General features: G+C 43.8%; 1 protein-coding gene across 9 annotated transcripts in view; it reads right to left on the bottom strand.

Annotated features, from left to right (window-relative positions):
• EPHA5 (EPH receptor A5) overlaps nucleotides 1-23957 on the bottom strand; it is a 193025-nt gene that overhangs the window by 22883 nt on the left and 146185 nt on the right. For 3 of the 9 annotated variants that reach the window (XM_059844327.1, XM_059844333.1, XM_059844329.1), the window contains 5 exons: nucleotides 21138-21243; nucleotides 11653-11718; nucleotides 5026-5093; nucleotides 3530-3655; nucleotides 2334-2519 (listed from right to left, as the gene is read on the bottom strand). In XM_059844327.1, coding sequence (XP_059700310.1) covers nucleotides 2334-2519; nucleotides 3530-3655; nucleotides 5026-5093; nucleotides 11653-11718; nucleotides 21138-21243 — 552 coding nt within the window. The remainder of the gene's footprint in view (nucleotides 1-2333; nucleotides 2520-3529; nucleotides 3656-5025; nucleotides 5094-11652; nucleotides 11719-21137; nucleotides 21244-23957) is intronic. The other 6 variants (XM_059844328.1, XM_059844330.1, XM_059844334.1 and 3 more) reach the window with 3 other exon arrangements.

Here is a 23957-nt window from a genome sequence, read left to right as displayed (position 1 = left end):
TCCTTAACTATTTTGCCTAATTTACTGCTTAATTATGTACATAACTAAGGTAATTGTGAACTTGTCAATCAAAATACTCATTGCTGTGCAAGCATTACCTTTGCAGCACGAAGGACCTGTGCTGCTTCCATTCTTTTACGTTACTCTCACAGCTGCTGCCCAAGCTTGAAACTTGCCCAAAACATTACTTTTGGTATGAGAAATGCACCTTGGTACCATGAAAAATATTGCTGAATCCCAAATGAAAGATGGGCCCCACCTTTAAGGATGACGGCCATCTGTCTACGCACAGCACGGGCTGAACGCAGGAGGGAGGAGAGATCTCAGGGGCCATTGCTATTGGATAGCAAACATGTCAGTGGCTTTGCAGGGAAGAAAACTCCAGGGATATCTCAAATGTTAATGTTTTGTTTTGATTTTAAAAGCTAAACACCTAACTGTAGCATGGGGTCTGTTTCTCGGACACTTCAAGGCAGCATTGCAGTGAGAATGGTGCCTTGTTATGCCACCACCCTGGGGAACCTCCTCCAGACTCCTGCCTTTGAATGCCATCCGAGAAAAAAAACAGTAAGATTTCTGGCACTTATGTTTCATTATCTGACTGCTGCAGGTTGGCAGCAATCATGGAATAAATTGACCCCATCTCCAAGAGCGTGGTAATAAGGACACAAATAGATAACTTTCAACAAAGTAAATTAAAAGTAAACATCAGTCCTTCCAAAGAGCTGGGCTGATTCTCTGTGTCACTAGGGCTTCCTCCTGCTGCCATTACACGGTCATAAAATATATGTGGATGGCACTCATGTCAGTGCTGTGCACATTGCATCAGTGCAAGCAAATGGGATGCAAAACTGTCACTACCTTTGTAAAGCAGAAAGAGCAAAGGGTTTGTCTGCAAGAGGACAATGAACATGATTAGTCCAAATTAACTAAGGTGTGCATTTGAACTATATTAGTTAAATACAATGATTTTCTCATTCAGAATTAAAAATGGCCTAATTCAATTTAACCTAATTTACTTCCAAGGTAAATCATGATGCAGCAAAGACATCTTACCCTAAAGATCTGATTCTACAAAAGGCCAATGGCTGAGATACTGAAGGGTAAAAGAAGTTAAATACTTAGGGATTCATAAAAATTGCTTTGGTCCATGTAAAAAAAAAAAGAGAAAACCTTTGAGGATGCTACAGATGTCTGCTGGAAAAAAATTTTGAGTGCAGTAAACAAATATTTACTGAGCTAATGAGAAGCTCTGGGTGCATACTGAATCCAAACTCCAGTTGCTCCAAGTCCAATTTAGAAGCAGGGCTCCCTGTGTTTCCACAGCTTTCAGAGCAGACAGCCACTTTATATAAAGGCAGCTTGCTGGGGAGGCACATTCTCACTAAAAGTGGAATTTCCAACCATCCCCTGAGGGCCCAGCAGCCAGAAGGACTCAGGCCAATGCCAGTAGCAGCTTTCATGGATGTATAATCATCACTTGCTCCTTGCCCAATATTCCACATTCCTGCAGGGCTAGAAATTGGATCTCTTACACAGGTTGTTCCCAAGAGATTTTGGTATTATTAAAATTTTGGGAGAAATCCATTTTGGTTATTTTTTTCGTAAAAGTTTCAGGAAATGTAATTTCAAAAAAAAATGCAAGAAAAGGCTGTTGTTTACAAAACAGCATTGATTTTGTGGTGATTACAAGGAGAAACAGCTGGAGCCTCTGTACCTTCTCCAATGCAGCTCTGAAAAAGAACTATGTTGGAGATGCTTCCTCTGAGGAATGACAAATGGTACTGAGAGCAGCACATAGCTCCGAATGCCACCATCTGAACAGCAGCAGCTAAGCAAGATCTGACACTGCCAAACATAAAGGCAAGAGGGGAGACAGCCATTCACACCTGTCAGGCTGGTGCTTCTGCACTTAGAGCACATCTTAAAATAAAGAAGCAGTCATTTATTTTAGAATTTAGAATTAGTTAACAAAATAATCCCTGATGCCAATAATGTAGATCCTCCAAGGCTCTAAAATGAATGAGTAACAACCACTCTACACATTTTCCATGGGCTCAGCACAGAACAAACAGTCTTGTGCTGAGCACATTTGGATGTGCTATCCCTTTCTCTGTCTTCATCTTTAGTGCATACTGTAATCTGGAGAAGAAGTGGGCTGGAAAATTTACAGAAAGGCTGTTTTGCTAACTGAGCAGTCAGACCTCAGTAACTCTCAATCCCTCCCATATGCCAGCACCACGAGCAACTACTATCAGGGGCATCTCCAGCAGATAACCAACTCTCCCAAAGCCAGAGCTCACAGTGAGCAGCCCACAGCAAGTTGTACCTACTTTTTGTGACGACACCTTCCAGGTGGATGATGTTGGGGTGGTCAAACTGCCCCATGATGCTTGCTTCTCCCAAGAAATCTCTTCTCTGTTTCTCTGTGTAGCCCACCTTCAGGGTTTTGATAGCCACTGCAAACTCACGCTTTCCCTGCAGCTTCAGCCTCCCACTGCAGACTTCCCCAAATTCACCTGCAGAAGAAAATGAGGAAGAGCAGGATCACACCACATCCAGGGAACACATGATGTGCCTGTGTCTACAGGATGCAGCACAGCCTTGGCTGATGGAAAGCACTAAGGGGTGCCCTGCATTCACGGATATGGACTGCTGAACATGGCACCACAAGCCAAGTAATTCATAAGCACAAGAAAACTTTGAGTAAAAATGCAATTTTCCTATATTTAAAGAGATATGCTTTTTTCTCATTTACTATTTTTGTCTACTATATGAAAAAGTCCTGTCATACCTTATACCACTGTCCTTTGTGGATAGCTGTAAAACTCAAACCACTTGCTTCCTTACCTTCCTTTGGTAAGTTACATAGATGGAAAGCTGTCAGCCTTTCACAGTAACATTTATTTTTATAGAGTTTTAAGAGTTTTATAAACTCTTTACAATTTTATTACTACCTTTCCCAAAAAGTAGCCTAAATGGACTCTTTTCTGGTGAACACTAAATTACATCCAAACCCAAAATTTCAGAGGATAGAAAATACTCCTAAGGTTGATTGGAAGTGTAAACAAACAGCTTTACTGGAAATAAAATGGGAGTTTCTTCTTCTAACCAAGGAACTTTAAAGCTTTGGACTTTAGCTTGTGCTTTTTTAATGTCCCAGGTAACCTCTTATTTTTAATTTTTGCTTCAAGACTGACCTTAGTGCTGGGGGATAAAAAGGTTCAAATGGTAAAAAGAATGAGAAACTTAAGTGACTCTTTCCCTTAGCATCCATTGAAATAGCTCAGCTGACCATTCGTGACCATTTTCTGGATCATTTTTCTGAAATTTTCTGAATTTTCAATTCAGCTCCTGAATTTCAGAACCACAGACAGTGACAGTTTTGTCCCAAAATTCAGCTGGAACATGCTACCCTTCACTTGCAGGGTACCTAACAGTTCATATATTTCATGGCCCTTCCCAGATCTCTCATGCTAAGAAAGCCAACCCTTCATGTTGCAAAGGGTCATGAAATGCATCTCCATACCAGCTCCAATAACTCTTTCAATGGTTATGCATGAAGCTTCAATTTCCTTAGCAAACTCGTGGACAGCTTGATTAGGGTCCTCGTAGGTGTGGGGGTCAACATAGGTCCTCACTCCAGGCAGCTTAACTGCAAACACAAATTAAGCACATTTAATGGCATACAACATCACGGAAAATGGGCATTGCACATCCTGTCCCTGGCACTCTGCTCTGCTGGGAATTTATTTCTATGGTGAAAATGAGTATCATTCTTGAAAAATGACATTTAGTTTATACGTGACATATGTACAACTCAGGCGTATTTAGAAAAGCACAACAGTGCTCAGCTGGAATGATGTGCAGCTAAAAATCCCTTTTGGTGCTGTGTAATGGGTTGGTCCAGTGTCTGACAGAAAAGAATTCCTTTCTGGAATTAGAGAGGGTTCACCAGGAGGAAAAGTACAAATAGCAAAATGTTACAGGAGCAACTTGCAAAGCAAGCTGGATGGATGGGGGTTGATGGAGAGCTGAAATAAATTATGCCCTACCAGTCACACATCAGCTAATCAATCGCCCACCTTATTTCAGATGGAGTTACTGAGATTTAAAAGAACTGCATATTTGCAGTACAAAGCCTGTGGGTTGTATCAGTATGAATATAATCAATAGCGGGCTTTTTCTCCAGGACTTGAGAGGGGAAAAAGTATTTTCATTATCCATATTATAAGTTTGTTTTGACAATCATTAAGGCTACTCACATGAAGAATTGCTCATCAGTCTAATGAGACAGCTACATTACACTGTGGCTCTTAATTGATTTGCTTCCTGCTGCCTTCATTACATAGCACTAATGGAAATTTGACTTTCACTCACAATGTGTTTGCCTTTTCCACCCCAAAAGGCACCTCACTGTTACCCATCCCCAGATCCCACAGCTCTTGATGAAGGAAGGACTGATAGCAACCACGAGATTTACTTTCTGGCATCACTGCAGAGGGCTTTTCTATACAAGGGCATTAACACAACATTTCTGAAAGCTTGCTAGATGCAGAAATAGGTGTTATTCCTCACACCTCTGCAGAGGCATTCAAGCTGAAGAGCCTCAGTGGGCTTGGTCCTCACAGCTACCTGGGGTGAAGCAAAGGTTTCAAACAGGTATTTTGGACTGATGCATTCAGACCACAGAATTGTTGGGCTGTTATGTGCTGAGCAGAAGAAATTATTAACATCTTGGTTCACACAGCAAAGACAGAGGAACAAACCAAACTGACTCCCTAGAATGATCTGGTGCAAACATACAGGTGTGAATAGCTCAGCACATATAAGGACTGTTCGAATCTTCAGTTCTCTGTGGGGCTTGCAGCAGGGGTAGGGGGGAACTTCTGCACAAACAATTCTTTCTTTTGTGAATTACCACCAAAAGCAGATTTTTTTTTTCTTCAGAAAACCACCTCTCAGTTGAATTTCTCATTACCACAGAAAGCCAATACCACATATATATGTTTGCTCTTTACTCACTGTGGCCATTATGAAAATGCATCTTTTCTTCTTCTGGATCTTGCTTAGCCTTGCTATAGCCACATCGCCTGGGAAAAAAAAACAAAAAAACAAACCACAACAGAAGAGTATTTTTGTCTCTGGTATGGCAGAACTCCATTCTCTACTTTGAATCATACAATGCACAAAAACCCAGAGCAGTGACAAACCCAACCTCTCTGGTGGCTCTATTGCTGCTGTCCCAATTTTAGCTCATCAAACTGGTTGCAATTTCCCTAACGGGATTCAGGGCTCAAGGCCCATGGATTTTCAATTGGACTTGTGTTTCCAAATCCCACAGATGCTTCTGAAAAATTCCACTCTACCTGGCATTTAATGCAGCTATTTTTAAGAAGAAAAGAAAGCAGGAACAGGAAGGACAATGAAAGGGGAATGGGATGAAACATTAGAATTGCAGAAACAAAATCTCCTGGACCGCAGAGCTTTTGCAGGCACTGTGCTGTATGTCTTGCATGCTCCCCTTCATCCACTGCGCATTTGGACAGAACTTTAAATTATGGTATTTTAGAAAATGGCCTTGTGTAAACATTAACATCTTATATACATGCAAAACAAAGGCTTAAAACAAAGCAAAACCAAACCTGTTGCCTCACTGCCTTCAGGTGTCTCCTACATATTGTTGGCTCTGCACAGCATTTCATGCACATCTCCTGTCTTTCCACAGGGGAGCTGCCATTCATGGGATCCCCTCTGCCCAGCAGAAAAAAGATGGAAGAAGGCAAGCTGCCTGACCTATCCTGCTCCCACCTTAGTGCCAGACAGTGCAAGGATAGTGCTGAATATTACCATGGAGTCGCAACTACAGTTGTATGGAAGTTGCATCTCCCCCAGGGAATCTCCTATTAGTTTTTGGTTGTTCTTCCCTGACTCTTCATTCTCCTCACTGGTTTTCTAGGTCATAGTTTCGTATTAGCATTAACTGTCTGCTTTGGTGGCACTTCTGAGATCTGCTTCACTTAGACACATGGAAGCCCCAGGACAACTGCAGTGGCAAGAAAAATTGCAACACACACACACACACACACACACACACACACACACATATTTAAAAATACAGGATGAGGTATGCAGGATACACATATATATGCCTGTCTTTCCTGATAACATAACTGGAAATGGGAATTGGATCATCCTACAGAAAACTGCATGGACACGAGACTGAAGGAGACTGCTTGGTAGAATGAAAAGCCTGGAACAGACACCTGCAAGCCAGCCAGCATGCAGTGGAATCACTAGCTGGCACACCTCAAAGAAAGCCTCAGGTCACTAAGAAGCCACTTAAAGCTGAGAAACATCTCTTCCATTGCTTCTGTGATTTTTGAGCTAGGGGCATGTGAGCACTCCAGCATCACTCACAGCAAGGAGGAGCATATGATTAGCAGGAACAAAACTGCAATTAGGAGGAGGCAGTAACAGGCATCTGCATGAAACATGCCCTCAGCATGAAGTCCTGTTACAGGGAACTGCTGCCTGCCCAGATGCAAGGGGCCAAGCAGCCTTTTGGCTATAGGATTCTGGCACTGGGTTTGTGAAATGATCACACAATGAGACCCCAACATTGAGCTGGACTCAGCAGAGCTGGATGCTGGACAGTTGAGGAGGGGAAAAGCAACGTGAGCTTCTGGGGCTATTCCTGCGAAGAGGAAGCTTACCTTGGGGACAAAGGAGACCTGTGCTACAGGGAGAGGAAGCAAAAAGAGATTGCAAAGGTTGTGCAAGCACGGGGGAATGGATCAAGAAGCCAAGGGAAGGCTGGCAGGCAGTCTGGGGATGCAGGCAGGGAGATAAAGAGGTTGCACTTGATAAACAGCCAGGCTATACATGCAGGGCATGATTTCAGCAGCAGCAACCAAGCAAAGACCATAACACTTTGAATGCAAGCCCCACAAGAACAGCACAGAGGTGCCCAGAGACGTGGCTCAGCTATCTGCATGTCTGTGCTCATTGCCTTGCTCTAAAAGCAGCAGTGCCATTTCCTGAGATGAGGTCCTGCATAATTAACTCAAAACCTAAGCACAAGGTGTACATGGAGACCCTGGGAGTAAGGGCCATTTCAAACCACATTCTGGTGTTCACAAACCCTTGGAGACAATGGATTCTTCTTCTTTTTCTTCATCATATGACCTCCCCTTTAAATACAGAGATGAGTCTCAGTATCAAGTCTCACTTCTGGCAACCCCAATTTTTTTCTGCTGCAAGTTGCCAAAGTTACATCAGCTTTCTGCAGAAGTAATTTTTCTGGATGGAGGCACATGATTCAGTTTGCCTTTTAAAAATAGACAAATAATTCATCCTTCTACCAAAAGCATGTATCCAATACTACTTCTGTTTTGACTTTTGGAGCAAATGTCCTTATCTCTTCCTCAGGTTTGGAGCACTTTGCCTGTAAAAATGCTTTTCTAACATCATCCTTTCTATGACCTGCATCTCCTGATTCCTTAACCATAAATATGGGAGACAGAGTGATGCCATCCCCTGCCTAGAGTGATCCAAGCACACCTTGCTGCACAACGGTCCATGTTTTACTGCCCAGGGATGCACTCCCAGGGCCAATGCAAGCCAGTTGGCTGCAGCTGGTCCCTTCTCTGGCGCTGGGTAACACATTCAGCAGCACATCACATTAGCATACAAAATCAGGCTCTGGGACGCCTGAAGCATCGTTAAAACAAGCCTTGACAAGACACATCAAAGTGAAATGGCAGCTAGTGGACTGTGACTGTCAAGCAACAGTTGGGCGTCACTAATAAAGCTGGCTGCAAAACCTGCCATCCCCTGTGCCCTTCACACACTTTCTCAAACTACCCAGGGTCCACGCTGACTGGGGCCAAACTGCTCTTCTTCCATTCTTGACCTTCAGAAGCTTTAAATAACCCACACAAGCAGTTTTTTCTCCTTTCTTCCCCAAACAAATCTGATAAAAATCTGTAATTTTGGGTTAACAGTCTGGAGTCACTCTGTGAATCTTACTGGCGGATCAAAGTATCTAAATATTGTGGCTTTGCAATATATTTTGGGCAAAAAAAAGCTCTCAATTGTTTGTGAAATAATCCATTTCTGCATGTGCATTTGCTCTTAATATTTATTGGCAAATCTGTGAGTCAAAAGCTCTGATGGAACACTCATTCTCTACTTTATTATCACTGTACAAACCATAGATTTCCTATATCTTTTCTGTATCACACACAGCAAAAGCATAAAGATCCTGACACTCACTTCATCTCCCACTGAGCTGGAGACGCTCAACCAAAGACTTAACGTAATTCAGCAGCACACCTGAATCTCAATTAATTTACCCCTGTTGTGGGCTTGTCCCTTTTTCCCTACGTGGAAAGCAGATGCCTTCCTTGCACAGCTCCGTGTTTTTCAATAAAAGTATCAGAGGTAAAAAGAAAAGTGAGACTTTAAATATTCTTAAGGCATCATGTCTTATTTAAAAACTACTTGCAGATTGGCAGGCAGCTCGTAAAATATTTATAGAGCAGATTATAAAAGTGAAGTTATAAAATGATCCCTATATAGGTTTATAAAATATAAAATGGACAGGTAGAAAGATGAACAATCCAGCTGGGAAACCGATGCCCACTACCTTGCATGACAGAAGCCAATTCACAGAGAAAAATCCTTCACAAAGTGAGGCAGAAAGATGTTTGCTCTCCCTGGACTGATGGAGATCCTTTTGTTTCTGCCCTGTGCTTCAGGATACCTTGCTGGGTTGTGTGTGGCCCTTTGGCATTGCCCTGAAAACCACAGAATGCCCAAGGGAAAGAGTTTTCATCTCCCTAGCTAGGGCCACCATTCTGGTCACAGCCCAGTCAAGACACAGTCAGGGGACTGTGAACCTGGACCTTGGATGTCAAGCCCTAGGTGGTGATGTGAAAAAATCTTGACGTACTTTTTTTACAGGCATAGGCCAAAGCATTTCAGCACACAGCCAAGGAATAACTGGAAATGCAGGTGGGGACAGCATTGAGACATCCCTGATGAGGAAAGGGACTTCACCTTGCCAGGTGCAGTCAGTACCATCGAACAGGTTGTGCCCTGAAGCAGCATGCAATCCCTCATCCCAGTCTTGCAGAGACTTACACATGTCTTTAATCTCTCAAATATGAGATAAACGAAGCATAGGCACTTCTCTGAAACCGAGACAAAACACTTTTTTTTCAGGGGTGAGACCTTCACTCAGAAGCATGTCTTTTACAATAAATCAACTTAGAGGAATGCTTCCAACCCATCTCAAGCTGTCACTTTACAGGAGGTTTGCAAGGACTGCAAGGTTATTGTTTACAAGGGGTTAGTGCTTATTTCAGACTGTTTGTTCCAAGATGTTAAAGCAATAGAGCTGCATACGTGTTGCAGTGCAGGATCGTATTCCATGCAGAGGAACAAACAAACATGGATCTCTCCATCTGGCCAAGATCCTGTCGCCTCAGCTCATGTGTGGAGACAATAACTTGTTCAGTGAATAGCTTTATCCTTGATAAACAACGCTGATACGGAGAGCCAGAGGCAGAAGACTACCACTGGTGATGTTAGTCTGTGTTCAGCATTTGCCTCTGCTGCTTGTAATCCTAGGATAAATTCAGTATCAAAAAAACAGGGATTACTCAAGGGACTGGTGTAAACTGAACAGCTTCTATATTGGAAGTTGCTTTCCATTTTTCTGTTCATTTTCCTCTTGCACAAGATCAAAAGAGCAGTAGAAGGTCTGCTGATGACAAGCCAAGACCTTTAGCTCAGTTCAGGAGATACAGGAGATGGCTGGCCTGAGAGGAACAGGGCAGATTCCCTTCCAAAGGGCTGCAGGCTCACAAGCTTCTCAGCTGCTTTCCCAGCACTGCTGTCCCCCTCTACACGTGTGTGACCCTGTATTTGACCTCTGATTAACTTGGATGCCTTACAAAGGAAGTTTCACAAATCCAGCAGTGGTATTTTTAGCCTTTAGTCCTTCCCTGCCTTTGAGCTGAATGACTCCCTGCTTTCCTAAACCACCGCCAGAACAATTAAAAATAATTTAAACAAGATACCGTTTTCCTCTCTTGCAGGAAGCTCCCTCTGAAGTGATTTCCATAAATCTCTCTAAAGAGGTTGTCATGCCTTCCCATAGCACAGCCAATGGCATCCGTGCCTTGAAGTAACTTCTCCCATTTCCCCCTCCCAGCCTGCTGCCGCATTAGTCTCCCTGCACCTTAGGAGGAAACCTGCAGAGGGTGTTTTCCAGGTCAGCCAAATTCTCCTTGTCCGTCTCTCTTCTTCATAGCCATCCAGTCCAATCCTGGTCTTCTCTGAGAACTATTTTCCATTGCTGTCATCCTCCAGCTGGGGGCCTTGCTTGAGGACATTTGAAGCATGCCTTGCAGCAAAGGACCGCCTCGTGCACTGGTACCACAGGCATGACAGACAGTAGAAGTACTGCAAGGTTTTCCTTCAGAGCAATCATTGCCAAAACAGTGTTCCACATACCACAACAACTTTTTACAGGCACACACTTTGAGCTGAGCATCCTTGCTTGCCTAATCTGCTCTTAAGCACTGAAAAGTCGAAAAAACCAAGTAAAAAATGCTCCACCAGGGAGAAAAACCAAAACTAAAACTCCTTCTCTATCAAAACAAAAAATACAGCACCAGAAGACCCAAAAATGGTCCACTTTAGTGACTGCTGTGCCCCACAGCAAGGAATGCACCATGACCCAGCTACCACCATGCAAAGCCTCAGCATCCCCCAGAAAACACAGCAGAAGAGTTCCACACCTCTCACCAGCTATGCTGAGAAAACTTCCCAGCTTAGCTGGGATGTCTCAGAAATTCTGTGGTCTCAAGCGGCTATCTGATGGGGATGGTGATTACATGCGTCTCTCAGGAGGCTTAGGAGGATCTCTGCTCACACAAATATTACAGTTGATTCTTCTTTGGGAAGCAACTCAGCTTGCATCCAGTCAAACCAACAGAAATTTAAATCACCCCTCCTTTGAGCAGTTAGAAAAGAGGGGAGTACAAGAGAGCAGAAGGTGGTGAGGCAGCCCAGATGGTGGCAGAACAGGACAGCATGCAGCATGGACACGCACCTCAGGACACTCACAGAGACATGCCCACTGCTGCTGGAGCACATCGGGAGCAAGCAGCACCATGTCATTGCCGTGTATGTCATACACTGCCCTCTATGTCCATGACATACACTCCATCCCACTGACATGCATGTCACATGCCACCAAATAAACACTTTCCTGCTCCCGCCTACCCCCTGCCTCCTCTGGGGGCACATTTCCTCCTCCCAGCCCCTCTGGATGACAAGAAGCAGGACTTGATGGGTGTCCCACATCCATGGTGTTTTATCAGACACCTGCTGCAGTGTCTGGACTGATCATGGCATAACACAGCGGGTTTTTGCCCCTGAGATCCCTGCCCTTGCTGAAGATACACTCTGCTTCAGGTCACGCTATTTCCAGTTGTTGAGATAGACAAGCTGGGTACAGAGATCAGATGAGAAAGTGATTTCCAGGCCAGTACAAGAAAGGAAGGGAGAGGCAGACTGTGCACAGATAACACGGACGGAGGACACGGAGTAGGAGCCAGCACGGGTGGGAACACTGACCATGTTAGGCTCGGATAGGCAACAGCACGCAGAGAAGAAGCCCACCCACAGCCATGATCGCAGCAACTGAAAAGCAAACAAAAAGGCCCAGGATAAGGAATAATCCCACCGCCCTGGCAAGGTGCAAATACAATCACAACATTTCTATATGTATTATTTTCTTCCTTCTTATTGCATTTATTATTGGGACCTGAACACCCTGGGCTGCAAAAATTTCATGGCATATGCTATTGTTGGTGAAACATGCCTTGGGGAGAGTGTCTAGATCCTGGTGCTGTAAAGCAATTAACCATGTGCTTCCTGTACTGGAGTACCACCATCAGGATTAATGGGGCCACCCATGTGCTTAAACTTAAGCACCTGCCTTGAAGCAGGACACGTGACTTTTTTCCACAAGCGTGCATGTGGTACAATTACAATTGCCTTTAAAAAAGGAAAAGCACTGGATGAATACGAGCCCTGCTTCTGCAGATCCTTATGCACGTACTCACAAAGCCCCTTCTGCATCTTCTTGTGCCAGGGAAGCTTTGCACATGTTAGATATCTGCAGAAGCAGGACCTTGAGAGAGCATTCAGCCTAAATAAACTCAAAATATGGTGAGCTGAAAGGCACTCCATGCAGCCACAGCTTGCCTTTGAAGGCTGCTCAGCCATTACTTTAATCAGACTATGGGTTTGCCTGGCATCAGTTCTCAACCCAATGCTGGCTGCACCTCAGTATTTGCCCTTTATCCTTGTCAGAGAACTTGGACTGACAATTTTTCTGTTACCAAATCTAAGATAGTTCATCCTGGAAAAGAACATAGCGCAGAAGAAACAACAGGAAGGACTTCAGTACAAGCAGGAGCCCAGTGGTGCAGGTACACTCCAGTTAAAGCCAGCTGAAGATCTCTTCACTTCATTTCTCCTCAGTCATCACAAGAAGTCATTCTTGAAAAAAATCCTGTGCACATCAGATTTTTTATACAGTATGACTTACAGTGCCTAAATACATTAAAATAATTTATTTAGACAAAATTAACATTCTACAACTGCATTGCCTTAAATTATGATGCAAAATAACTTCAGGCATGCAATGATTTACAGAATTATACACTGGATTATGAGCTTACTTAAATTAAAACTGGTGAAGAATGTCTCCTAAGCTCCTTTGGCATCAGCAAAACAACTTGCTAACATTTTCTAAACAGCAATGCCAATATCTCTAACTATAATTAACAATATTTTCTATTTTCATAATGACCCAGCTTGTTCAGTCATACTAATATGGAAGGAGATCAGCCTTCACTAACCCACTCTGTAGATCCAAGTTAACACCAGAGATCCAGAACTCAAAGGTATACAAAGGGAACCAAAGCACTATATATCTTAAGTCAATTTTGCCATTTTCTTCCTTTAACCTTGCAGGATCTGAGCTCAGGGGACTGGTGCATCTCCAGAAGATCAGTTTGGCTGTGACCCTTTAGCTTATGTTTCAGCCAGGATGCCCTTTTCCCCCAGGCATTTTCTAATGTTGCTGCCACCAGACCTTCCCACACCTCCACACCACTCAGCATGCAAAGTCAAAGTTTTCCAAACAACTGTTCAATTATCCTGAAAAGCAACAACTTCCTTAAAATGAAAAGAGCTCAATGTTTCCCTGAACAAAGAAAACTCTTTAAGAGCTCATCAGCAACAGGGCTGCTCTGAGACAAAATCACTTCACTGCACTGAATCCGGATCTCACTTTCTTTATACAGAGTGAAAAACAAATGTTCAGGTGCAAGAGAAATGTACTTCAGTGTAGCCTTGCTCCTACAAACCCATCAGCTCTGCACTTGTGGTCAAAATGCTCTGAGGTTTAGCATTAGAGGAAATCTAAAGTGCTTAGAAACAAACTAAACAGGACCAGCAGACAATAAAATTCACTTTCCGGTCCACGGAACACTTGGTTAGGTAAGTGAACTTACTAATTGGTCTGAACAGTTAGAACAGAGGAAGATTTATTACTGCTTGTGCTAAAAGGATGGCTTGATTTGGCAGATAAACTTCAAAATATAAGAATCCTGAGGCAAATAAAACCAATGTTAAACTCAAGCAAAGCCATCGTGCATCTTGTGGCCATTGGATTTGGGTGCCTGATGGCTTCTAGGAGGGGCCCAGTTCCCATCTCCTCCTTTCCTGCAGGTCTTTCTCAGTCTAAAAACTGAGGAGCTGAAAGCAAAAGCCTTCCAGGCAAGATCAAATGCTATGGGTAAGATTGAAATGCTTTTTAATGAAATACAGCTGGACTTCTCCAGGGTTTTACATCTTTAGCCATCAAGCTGACCTATACTGGAGAGCAGAGTTGAACCAAGCATTGCATACATCAATTTTATCTGCAAAGTCTCCTCCAACCTCACTGAATCAACCAGCAAACTATGAGGAGAGCTAGTGGGGGCTGCTACTGGTCAGAGCCCCTCTGATCTGCTGCAGGGTAACAGATGACATGTCCACGTAACAGCAAAAGTTATTGAGAAAACACCTGCAGTGTTAAATCCCCTTGGCTGGGAAAGCACAGGCTCTGAGGTGACACCATCTCCAAAAGCCAAGCTTGCTTGAAACAAGGTGTGACACCTGCTTCTAGCCCTGGCTTCAAGGAAAGGGCTGCAGATGGGGGGGAAAAAAAAGCAGAGGAGCCTGCAGCTGCAGTGACACCTCCAGGACCTCACTGCCCTGCTCCCTGGCAGCCCAACTCTGCTGCTTTCAGCTGTCTCAGGCACACAGAGACAACACTCCTCCTCTTCTAGATAAGGTGACCCCCACAAAGCTTATGTGGTTTGCAAACAACTGTCCAGAGCACAAACTTTAATAAACCTGTGCGAGGAGCACTTATCAACACCCTTGGCATTGTTTCAAACCCTGGGCCTGGTTAATGAAATGTATATATATCATGGGCCCCAGCAACTGTGCCTGCAATTAATGTAATTAATTTACCACAAGTCTGCAGATGACCCAGAGAGCATTTGGAATTAAACTACATTTTTAATGGCTAGATAGAATTCAGAGAGGCTCTGCCATATATAGATGTGGCTTTTAAGAGTTATAAGCTGAAGTCTTGGAATCATGATAAATGGAAGCCTCATTTGTTGCTTTTAATAAGCTGTTCTAATGGGATGTTCTTCAGAGGCTTGCAATTAGAGACTGAAATACTTGAGGGTGCCTGGGAAGATTTTTCTAATCCTTTATACAGCCTTGAGTGATAGTAATGATTGCTTCCTGCATCTCCAGGTCAGGAGGCCAGCTCTACACCTAGCAATTCCTGAGTCAACGTGCTTGCTCTAAACATCAGAGAAGTACCATTACACACTGTGAGCTGCTAGGAATATATTCCCACTTTGTCCCAAAATATACGAATGTTTAAGGAGTCACCTGCTCTTCCTGCTGAGCTCTCCTAGTTCCTACATTAAAGTGTGTCTCTGCACTGTTCGAGAGAAACTGAGAAGGCCAAGCAGATGACAGCTATGCAGTCACTATGGGGAAGGAAAACAATGTCTTCAGGGAAAGGAACTGCACTTGGAAAGACCTCTGGCATTACACTTTTCTATGGCTCAGACATAAGAAAGCAGAGATAACCTTTTTTCTAGGTAAGAGGCCAAATGCTGCTACGTGGTGAAGCCCCAGGAGAGGTCACACTTCTGATTTCAAAGCAAGGTGAAACATCCACATATTCAGAAGTGCAGAAGGACAAGACTCTGACTTCCTTTTTCATTCTCTACCCACTCCACAGTCAAGGGAAGACACTGTAAAATCCCACTTTCAAAGACCACATACACAAGGGGTGCTGAGCAGAAGCCTCAAGCTGCTACAAACTCCAGCTTGAAGGGCAGCCCAGTTCCCTTCTCCACGTGGAAACAGGACTTGCACAATGCCATCAAACAAATCCCCTGCAAGAAGGCGAGGAGGTCTCATCACTTACTGCTGCACCACCCCCCATTCTCCCTGCTCAGACAAAGCTTATGCTGGTTGCTTATCTGTTCATCACAATCCTTCCAGCCCATTCCCTTGGCTGCTGCCAGAGGAACTCAGAAATAACTTGGAGCTTAGTTACAGATTTGGTCAACTCTCACCTTCTGTCTGGACCAAAGTCATCCAAAGGCAGATTAGCCTGGGTCCTTAAACCTGTCTCAAAACTGCAGAGCACAGACTGCCTTGTAGAGCCTGGCGAGTTTGCACTATGCCAAAAAGTGTTTGGAACAGAAGAGGAATGAGGTGTTGGAGCAGCCAAATTGGACAAGCTGGTCTTGACAGGATGTTAGAGACGGGTGCTGTGGGCAGCAGATTTCCACACGGGCCCTAGGAAGGTCTGACCCTGTGCAGAAGGGTGCCCTGGAGCACTCTCCCTTCAGAGAGCTGCACTGTACACCAGCGCTGCTCCTCTCTGGGAAAATGTACCAGCAAAGAGGCTGTTGATGGGATGGAAGCAGTGAAAACCTTGACCCCAACAGAAGCAGGACCAGACTCTGCCTGCTCTTGGGTGGACGGGAATTTTGACTTGGCAGAGCAGTAGCTTCCTCAACAAAATCCTTCCTCTTGTCAGGTGAATCGTGGGGAATATTTGGCAGCAGGCAGCATAATAAAGTGGCTATAAATCACAGGAGACAATGTCCTGCAGGAAGAAGGAAGAGCAGCCTAGAATGTAGAGATAAAGGTCCTCTAAAATGTCCCAACTAACAAAAATTGTGACTCATGCTGGAAAAATTCTCTATGAAAACCATTATCTATAGACTGTCTCCCATTTCCTACGGAAATATTGAAAAAGCAAACTATTTTAAGTACTGACACAACTTGGAAAATAGGATGGAGGCTGTGGAAAAATTCATCCATTTTGGCCTTCCACATCACAGAAGGTTGTAAACACTCTTTAAGGACCTGAGATATATACCACAATCTTTCACCCTCTCTGTTCCCTGAAAGCCACTTTTTAAACAAGATGCACATATTTGTGTCCAGAAAGCAGCCCTCTGCCACCACAAGGCACAGATATTTAAAAGTCCAAATCAGCTAAGGTCAAGGATGGATACGCTGGTGTAAGAGCCTCTAATTGCCAATACCCAGGTGGCAAGATTTGTCTTTGCTTTGTCTTTCAGAGGCTAGCTCCTTGCCACAAGGAGACTTTCCATATATGCATGACACAGGGTGAGGAGGAGTTTTTTGCTGCTGCAATTTTTCTTTTTTTCCCCTAAGTTCTATGAAAAGCTCCCTCTTGTTCTTTGGAAGATCACTTGAGATGGAAAGGTCATCCATAATGGGTAGTTGGCTATAAATGCAGATGCACAGTTGACTTGGCTGTTTTGAACAGCTTTTGCAAACATGCACAGCATTGACCTAATATCTTGCCCACTTTACTCTGTAAAAGCTCATGCTTTTGTTCAGTGCTATGAAGTTTGAAAGCCTGGGGAACTGGAGGGAAAAGCAGTCTCTTAACACTGACCCTCAGACCTTGTCTGTTTTGCAAAGAGGGCTGGGTTTGAAGGACAAAAGAGGGGTACTGCTCTGGGGCAGTCGTCTCCTCCCCAGACTGCTGAAAACCTGGCTCTTTACCTCAGTTTGTAGGGAGAAAGAGACACAACAAAAACTGAGGCACTTTGCTGCTCCCTGTGAGATGGAGTGCAAAGATCTTTGTCACTGGATTGTCCAACACAGGCTTTAACACAAAAGTCAGTAATGATTTTAGATGAATACATACTTCAGTCAGGAACAGTAATGGTTACAGACATCTAATTCACGCATTGCTAGGAAAGCAAAATGTATAGATTTGCTCTGTCTGTAAAATGCACAGTACTTCTGAGAACACATAATCCTAACAAAACAGAGATAATAACAACTCTGTGTTCTTTAATTAAATACTTGTAGCTGGTTTAATAATAGATTTTCAAGCCACTTCTCTTTTTTATGCTGAGACAACCACATCTGATTTAGTGAATCTCTTTGATTTGTAATCCCAATTGTTATATTATTAATATGTCCTTGATGCAAAGAGCAGGATAACTTAAAAAAGAGATCAGCTATTTGGCTTGGCATTTATGACCTTGGTCAGAGGACATGTTATTTACAGGAGGTTTTCTGGAGCATCTGCAAGTAAATCAGCTCTGAAACGCAGCTTAATTGTTTAGGGCAAAGCACACTTAGTTTCAAATTCCCAGGAATCTCCAGCTTCAGACGCAAAGTGCATTTCCACAGATGGACTCTGACATGTGGAAATGCCACCACGACTACTGCTCAACTGACCTTTGGTTAGGGCCAGCTGCCAACGGGAAATGCCAAGCTGTTACTTACACTCATTCAAAAGAAGCCAGAAAGCTGCAGAGACCTGAAAGCAAAAAAAAGAGGACAGAGGTGTGGCCCTGCCTTTGGGAACCTAGTAAAAAATAAAAAGCTTGCAGACTCCAGCAAACTCCTCAGCCCTGTGACTGGAAACTCCTCTCAGAACTGCCAAGAGCAGGATGACATTCACCTCGCACTGCAGAATTGCTCTCAAGCCTCTGCCTGCTGCAGCTGGGACTTGGGAGGATAGGTGCAAAGAGGTGCCATACAGCATCCTAGGGAGGAATATCCTGAGGTGTCCAGGGCCTCTCAGGGACCCGGGAGCACCCTGAAGCCAGCACAAAGTAGCCTATTGGCAAGAGCTGGCCAGGCTACATCCTCAGTGCTGCAGAGCAAGATGGTTTTTCTCCTTCTCCTGCTCTCTTATATCAACAGAAAAGACAGAGCCTGGGCTTTGCACAGCTTGCTTGGTGTGGCAAGCAGTAGTGACTCCAGCTGGAGTTCAAAACAGCTGTTATCCTAATAGAAAATACAGGAAAGAATTAGGAAAGAAAATGCAACCCCCCTGGAACCAGGCACTGGAACAACACAACCACTCCAGAGGTTTAATAGGAAAACATCTCCCAGAAACAGGTGAACTGCTTCAGAAAGGGATTATCCCATGACTTGGAACATGTTTATTGTCCCTGCTGTCACAGCAGGAGAGTTACTCCACAAATTGTCTTGAATCCATATCCAAGGCAAAGCAGCACGAGTAACACATCTCCCTGGCATCTCTGCTTTCTTCCAAACCAGAGCAATTTCTTTGTTTTGTTTTGTTTCATTTCAAATTGTCTGTCATCTTTCTGGATTTTTGGGGTTTATTTTGCTGTTCTCACAAGTCACTCAGCGTACTAGACGGGCTTTAAAATTCATGGGAAGTCAAACTGGCAGAGAAGTCCTGTGGTTTTGGAGCCAATTTTTCTGATAATAGACCAAACCTTGGTGCGGGACACTTCTCCACCAGCTCCAGATGAAGGACCGTGGTCTTTTCACTTCGGGGAAGGGTTGAAAAGATAAAAATGGATGAAAAGCTCAGCTCCCTGTCCCTACCCTTTCCAGACATCCAGCGTGGCACCATGGAGAATGTTCCAGAAATCTGCAGCTGCCCTGGGGTCCACAGAGGGAAGTGTGGGTACAAGGTAGGAGGATTAAGGTAGCAGCAGAAGCAGCAATAACACTACAGCCAAAGGACACAAGGTCTTTCATAAGCATGCCAAGAGATAAAGAGCTAAGAGGAAGCACATCCTGGAAAGCACATTAGGCAAGAGAACAGAAAGATGTAGCTAATGAGAACTGCTGACAAATGGCTCAGAGTTTGCAACTGCTTGCTGAGACTAGAAAGAGTAGCAGTGAAAAGGAGACTTGTGAAGGTACATCCTCCTCAGAGGGGTACTGAGCCCTTGCCAGTGACTGTGGAAAGAGCAGGAGGTACTGGCAGGCACACAGCTGTGATTCCCTGTGGCCACAGAGGGATGTACATTCCTCCACCTGTCATTCACCCCCCAGACTCTTCCTTGCAGAGGTGCCAGGTTACATCCACAGCTTCCCTACAGTCACACATGCATTCTCCTGTTGCACCAAAACAAGCACACATCCAGGCTGGGCGAAGCCAAGGTTCACATCCACCTGCTCTGACTGAAGAGGAATTTCAGTAATAACCTCTAAGGTTAATAACAAGGTTTCAGTAATAACCTCTAGTCTTTAAGGAGAGACTTGAATCCTGTCTCGAGTGTTCAGAGCCAAGTCTTTTGACTACAGCTTTCCTGTAGGGCCCAGTGTGAATTGCCTGTAGCCATTGACTCACCCCCCCCCCCCTCTCTGCTGCTGCATGCTTCTCATGCAGACAGGGGCACTTACTTTTCCATTTTTAAGCCCAACAAGTCACTCAAAGCAGACAACAGGAGCTCGAACAGCTGAGCTGGAAGAGACTGTCAGTCTCTGACCTTGACTGGAGATGAGTCTGGCAGCACACTTACCTTTCAAGACAGGAAATAACTGTGTCCGTGTCCTTCCTTCCACGGATGCCTTATGCCTGAGGACAGAGCTGCTCAGCCTAGCAGGATTTCACTGCTCTGCATTTGCAGACTCCTACCTTACCTCCTCTGGGAAATAAGACCCTCAACAAACAAATTCAGTTCCTCTGCATCTGTAACATCTCTTAATGTTTACAATATCTTGTAAATTACAGCCACCTTGCTAGACCTGAGCTTAGGACAGACCTGCATCATAAAAGCAACTGTGGGCTGATGGGTACCTCAGAAGCATAAATGTTTATTTTGCACTGAAAATAAATGCAGCCTTATCAGTAGATGTACTTCACAAAGCTTCATGGAGTACTTCACATATGCATGAGAGATGTTGCATTGTTTGACTGCTGCCACTAAAAAAGGTACTAATATACATGTAGAATATGAAAAAAGTGCCTTCCATGCTGGCTGCCAAAAAAGTTTTATGTTGCTTATTCTGATACAAGCCAGATTTTGCCCCAGTACCACAATCTCTTGTTCATCAAAAAATTCCATCAACTTCCATTAGAGTTGTCAAAGATGTTATAGTCCAGGCTTTCATCACTTGCCTATGTTTAAGCACATGAGAAGTCAATGGGATGGTTTGAGGCAGAGTGTCTCCCTCTGTGGGGGAAGCTCTCTGTATGATTTACTAACACTTGGGGGACACATTAGTATCGTACACATGAGAAATCAAATCCAGATCTGACCAAAATGCGGGGCATTTGGCCATTTCAGTGGCTTTATTCTCATTTTCTTTGCAAGTGTTTTCCTGAAGTTTTCTCCGTGAGCAAAGTCCATTGCAAGCTCTGAGTACAAACATATGGGGGTGAAGATATTTTGCCTGTAATAAAATGTTCTGCTTATTTTTAAAGGAATGTGAAGACAGTCCTGTGAGAATCAAGTCAAATAATCAGGGCCAGCCTATACACAGATGAAAATCATTGGGAAGTGAACTACATCTGTGAGAGTGCCTTTGTCATTCCTGCTTGTCCAAACAGATCAATCAGCCCACCCTCGTGCTGTTTTACAGTGCTACCGCTTGACAGCTTTGTTCACATGCTGCTTTTGCCTAAATCACACTAATCAGCTGGTCAGATAAAAGTTATTACAAAAGTTGAAGAAGTATAAATACACAGCTTCTTCTCTTACCTTCCGCTGAGAAGGAAACCGATAACAACAGCCAGCAGAATGACTCCCACTGTTACAGACACAACAATTATAGGAATCTGGCTCTGGTCGCTGGATGCAGCTACTGCTGAGATGAGAAACAGAAAATGGAGATTAGGGTTAAAATGACAGTCAGCACTCATATGAGTTTTTCTAGTGAGGCTGCCAGCAAGGTTTCAAGTCTTACTAGTTCGTTTATTCTTTTACGGTTTGTGTTTTCCCCCTTTTGCTGTCTGTTTCTAGTTTGGAAAGGATACGGGTGGAAAGGAAACAAAACCACATGCAACACTAAGCCAAAAACCCAACAAGATTCCATCTCATTGCTGAATTCAGAAACCAAAGCGTTGCAGGATGCAGCCTTTGAGTTTGTGAACTCAAGTTTTTCTCCCTGAGTTAGCTGCATTAGAAATCAGAGATAAAAGATGAAAACCCAACAGGCTCTCATTTGGATGAAAACCCAACAGTCAGAGAGAACATTTATGGAATGTTATTGCTAACAGACCCAAGAAAATCTACACGATAAAAAGAATTACCTGCACTTCAAGAAGTTATAAATAACTGTAAACTAACTCTTTGTGGCATCTCCATCACATGGCCCTAAAGTGCCCTCTGTAAAACAGGAATCTGCTAAGACACGTGCATTGCTTGGTCTTTTTATTGGCCAAAGCTTGGGGAAGCAAAACTTTTCCAGTTTGTGCCCTGTAAGGAACCCTCCTGCCAAAAGGCAGGAGACTAAACTGGTGATAAAGATGCCAGCAGAAAGGTCAGGAGACCTGACTGAGAACTGAGTTTTGACATGGGTCAAATAAGAGCAGGTGACCAAGCTCCTGCAGGCTGTAAAATGGAAACGCTAATACCACTTGTGTCTTCTTTATCTGCCCTACTTGTCAGGGGAAGGAGCCCATTTCCCCCCAGGGGTTTTTATGTGGGGCTCCCCAAGCAGAAACCAAAGTCTCCTCACCTTGCCCTCTTTGCTGCCAGCTTATTTAGCTGCATGTGTATAACCACCCCAGGGTGCAAACCTCACATCCTCCCTGCAAAACCAGCTCCCTGGCACAGGAACCACTGCTCTGTGGGGGAAAACCTCATTATAGCTCTTAACCTCGTGCCAGCCCAGGATGAAGCTCCATCCACCCCAGAGAGCAGCAGGAATTGATTGCGTACTGAAGAAGCCTTTAACGAAATGATTGAACTAAAAAAGGGTCCTTAGCACAGGATTAACGTTATGAAGGCTATAAAATAACTGAATATAGTCCTCTATTAATTGTTAAAGGAAAGGAAAGACAGAAAGGTATGGCATTAAACATTGATCTGCACTGGGCTTCAAGCAGCTCTTCATATGGGAGCGCTCTGGTGCTTAACCACTGGCAGGGCGGACCTGCTACAGCAGTGTAAGTGATTTCAGAAGGACTGGTCTGACACATCAAATATTTCATGCTAACTGCTCCAAACCCCTGCCATCATCCAGAGATTTTATTAGCCTCACAAAGTTATGGGGGCTCCTTAAGATGGTGTTTTATTGCTTTCTTGACAAAATAATTAAAAAGAAAAACATTTAAAGGAGAACATTAAGCAGTCATTGGTGGTTTTTTGCACAGCTCAAGGGATGGGGAAATGAGATAGTTTCTACTGTGATCTATGGCAGATGAAAAGCCTGAACCCATAAGCCAAGCTGGGGCTTGCTGCCATTCAAAGTCAGGGACACACACACACATCCCCCCTGCATCACCCCTTATCAGCCTGGTGATATGTTCCTACTCCTGCCCAGCAGGACCAGCTAGATTAGCTCACCAATCCAGCCAAAACTCAGCTCTTTGCAAAGTTAGTTTTTGGGGCTAGACGAGCTTGGTGGCATTTGGAAAGGATGAAGCAACAAGTGGATACACCCAGCAACACTTTCCATTCAAATAAAAAAATTCCGCTGAAAATTGAAGCCCTGGCTGCTTCATGGTGCTTTGCAGAATTGCACAAGCAGGGAGAAGTATGTAAAAATTCCCAAAATCTGGAAAAAAGAGGGAAGTCCAAAAGAGCTTACAGCTTTCCTCCATTGCATTTCGCGGGCTGTTGTTGTATAATTCCTCCAAATGTATTAAAGATAACTATAGAAACCTTGTGAACTGGAAACAAAACCTGTTGTTCAGTCCAAACGACTTGGAAATTGTTTTTGTTTCTCAGAACAGCCACTGAAAGGTTTTCATCTGTGCTTGAACAAAAATAATTTGCTTTGGCTCTAACAAGAAGTTCAGATCTGTACTCTGATCTGGCAGAGAGATTTCGATCTGTGCTTGCTTTCGAAATCTCCAGGATGTGCAGGAAAGCAGTGGGAGTCTGGTCACACTCCTGACACTAATATTGACTTTATATAGGGCTTTGGGGAAAAAAATGCTTTTTATAAGGTTTTAAATGTCAAACAGAGCTGCATTTTGCAAGATACTGAGGCTTACATTGTATATCAATCCTATTAAGTGTTAAAGTATCGGGTTAAGTCTGGCCTCAGCCAGACCTTGAGTCCAACAGATGAACAAATTCCCATTCCCAAACTGGGGACAATGTAGTAGGTATTCCTCTGACTATACCACCAACTCCTTAATATCAGAGAAGTACCTATTTCTCTGCCTTTAAAATGTGAAAAAGACGTGGATGTGGGCATGACTAAATGACCCACAGAATTTCTAGTGTTTAAAAGTATTTCCATGTGATGTTCTCCAAAAGTCCTGATTAACACAGATACTTACATGATGGGCTTGATGAAAGTGCCATTATTTTTGGACCAGGATCATGGGTAATAGATCAAACGTGCAT

Source organism: Haemorhous mexicanus, chromosome 4 (assembly GCF_027477595.1).
Source record: "Haemorhous mexicanus isolate bHaeMex1 chromosome 4, bHaeMex1.pri, whole genome shotgun sequence".
NCBI lineage: Eukaryota > Metazoa > Chordata > Aves > Passeriformes > Fringillidae > Haemorhous > Haemorhous mexicanus.
This window is presented reverse-complemented; position numbering and strand designations above follow the sequence as displayed.